General features: G+C 38.7%; 1 protein-coding gene and 1 pseudogene across 1 annotated transcript; one reads left to right on the top strand and one right to left on the bottom strand.

Annotated features, from left to right (window-relative positions):
- Positions 1-499: 499 nt before the first annotated feature.
- LOC112504095 (glutathione S-transferase T3-like) lies at positions 500-1,090 on the bottom strand. Its single transcript, XM_025108059.1, has one exon. It carries the CDS (start codon positions 1,088-1,090, stop codon positions 500-502), a length of 591 nt encoding a protein of 196 aa, XP_024963827.1.
- A 283-nt stretch (positions 1,091-1,373) lies between these two features.
- On the top strand, positions 1,374-2,401 carry LOC112504097 (annotated as a pseudogene).
- Positions 2,402-2,407: the final 6 nt, after the last annotated feature.

The following is a 2,407-nucleotide window of genomic DNA, read 5'->3' on the forward strand; positions in this document are numbered from 1 at the left end:
ATTTCCATCAATCTGATTGCCAATTCTTCTTTTTTAAGTTGATCTTTCATCTTCTCCCGTTCTTCTTTCTTTCTCTCTCGTTCCTCTTTCTTTCTCTCTCGTTCCTCTTTCTTTCTCTCTCGTTCTTTTATAGCTTCCGTATATTTGTTCATTGCTTCTATTTTTTCAGTATCAAGATTGAATTGTTCTTTCATCGCCTCTTCGATACGGTCGATAGAGTTAGTTGATATAGATTTTTGTTTACCTTTATCCTTTGAAGCTTTCCTTCCCATTGGACGAGCAGTCGACGTTAGCTCGGGGGTCGACGTGTTTGTATTTGAGGATGATGAGGTATATTGGCCCGAGCTATCATTTTTTGTCCTCTTTGACCCCCTATCTTCTACTAGATCAACAACCTCCAGAGGTCTTTCTCGTTGACYGATCCATTTTTCTTGATCACGCAATTCAACCCAAGCATGCAAGAAGTTGAATTTTCCACCTTCTAACGAGCTATATAACTCTAAAGCCCTGTTTTTTTTTTGTCTTCTTCATTCAGCCCACTTTCACGTCGGTGTAGGATCTGTTCATAACAGCCAACAAACTTTGAAACGACATGATTTATTCGACTCCAACGATTTTGAAGTGCTTGACGATTCCTACTAGTTTGAGAAATCGTGTCACGATTCACATCGTAATATTCAAGTATACGCTGCCAAAAATTTATCCTACTTTGACCAGTACCAACTGTTRCATCTTTGCCTATGTTGAGCCAAGCACTACACAACAATATGTCATCTTTGGTTGTCCATCGGTTKTTTTCATTTTTAGAACCGCTTGCTTGCTCCGGCACGAGATTTGATTGTGAAGAAAATTCTGGAAATTGAGAAGGAGGAGTAGTAGGATTTGGGTAAAATGGCATTTGAAAATTTAGTGGATAGTTAGGATTTTGGTACATCGGCATTTGAAAATTGTTAGGGTTCATCATAGGAAAGTTAGGATTAGGATACATTGGAGTAGGAGGATTTATGTTTTGTGCATCATCATTTGGATTATGGGATAAAGGTTGGGAAAAATTGAAAAATGGGTTGAACTGGGGCTTTGATGGATCCATTAGAAGTAGAAAATGCAGAGATATTGAAGATTATGAGAGTGAATATGAAGGTGTATTTTGAAACACCGAGCCCACACTATATATAAGGGTAATGGTAACCGAAGTCAAGGGGTGAACAGTAGCCGAAGTCACGGGTGAACAGTAGCCGAAGTCACGGGTGAACAGTAGCCGAAGTCACGGGGTGAACAGTAGCCGAAGTCACGGGTGAACAATAGTCGCTAAGAATTTGATATAAATACAATTATACGTGACCTTATTAACCATAACACTTTAGTTTTTTAAAATGTCTGAGTATGAGAGTGAGTATTCTTCATCTTCTTCGTCTTCAACATCAGAAAAAATTGTTGAATGGCTTCTTGATGATTCTTCCTCCAAACTCACTACCCACTATGTTGCCTTACAAAAACAACAAATAGCAGATGCAACTTCTACGTCAAAACGTAAAAAGAAGAAAAGAAGAAATATAGAAAGAAAGCATGAAGATGGAGATCGACGTCTGTACGAAGACTACTTTTCTGAGAATCCGACATACAATGATGATATATTTCRACGTAGATTTCGGATGCGGAGACCATTATTTCTTCGCATAGTTGAAGGTGTGAAGAATCACGATCGATACTTTGAAAGTGGTATCGATTGTACCGGTAGATCAAAATTATCATCTCTTCAGAAGTGTACTGCTGCGATACGAATGTTAGCATATGGTGTAGCTGCAGATGCCGTTGATGAATATTTACGAATTGATGAAACTACAACAATAAAATGTGTTAAGAAGTTTGTACGAGCTATTATTGCAGTGTTTGGGGACGAGTATTTACGAAGACCAAATGTCGCTGACCTTCAACGATTACTTTATATTGGGTACCAACACGGTTTTCCAGGTATGTTAGGCAGTATTGATTGTATGCATTGGGAGTGGAAAAATTGTCCGGTGGCATGGCACGGACAATATGCTAGAGGGGACCATAAAACTCCAACTATTATGTTAGAAGCAGTTGCTTCACAAGATTTGTGGATATGGCATGCTTTTTTTTTGGGCTTCCAGGCACATTAAATGATATCAATGTGTTAGATCGATCTCCCATCTTCCACGAGGTCTAAGAAGGGAAAACACCAGAGGTAAATTTCTTTGTTAATGGTAACAACTATAGTTTAGGATACTACCTTGCAGATGGAATCTACCCTAACTGGGCTACGTTTGTGAAATCCATCCCATTGCCCCAAAGTCAAAAACATCAGCAATTTGCAAAAAAACAAGAATCAGCTAGGAAAGATGTAGAAAGAGCGTTTGGCGTATTACAATCACGATTTGCCATA

This window comes from Cynara cardunculus, unplaced genomic scaffold (assembly GCF_001531365.2).
Source record: "Cynara cardunculus var. scolymus isolate 2C unplaced genomic scaffold, CcrdV1 Un_Scaffold_4607, whole genome shotgun sequence".
NCBI classification, from domain to species: Eukaryota; Viridiplantae; Streptophyta; class Magnoliopsida; order Asterales; family Asteraceae; genus Cynara; species Cynara cardunculus.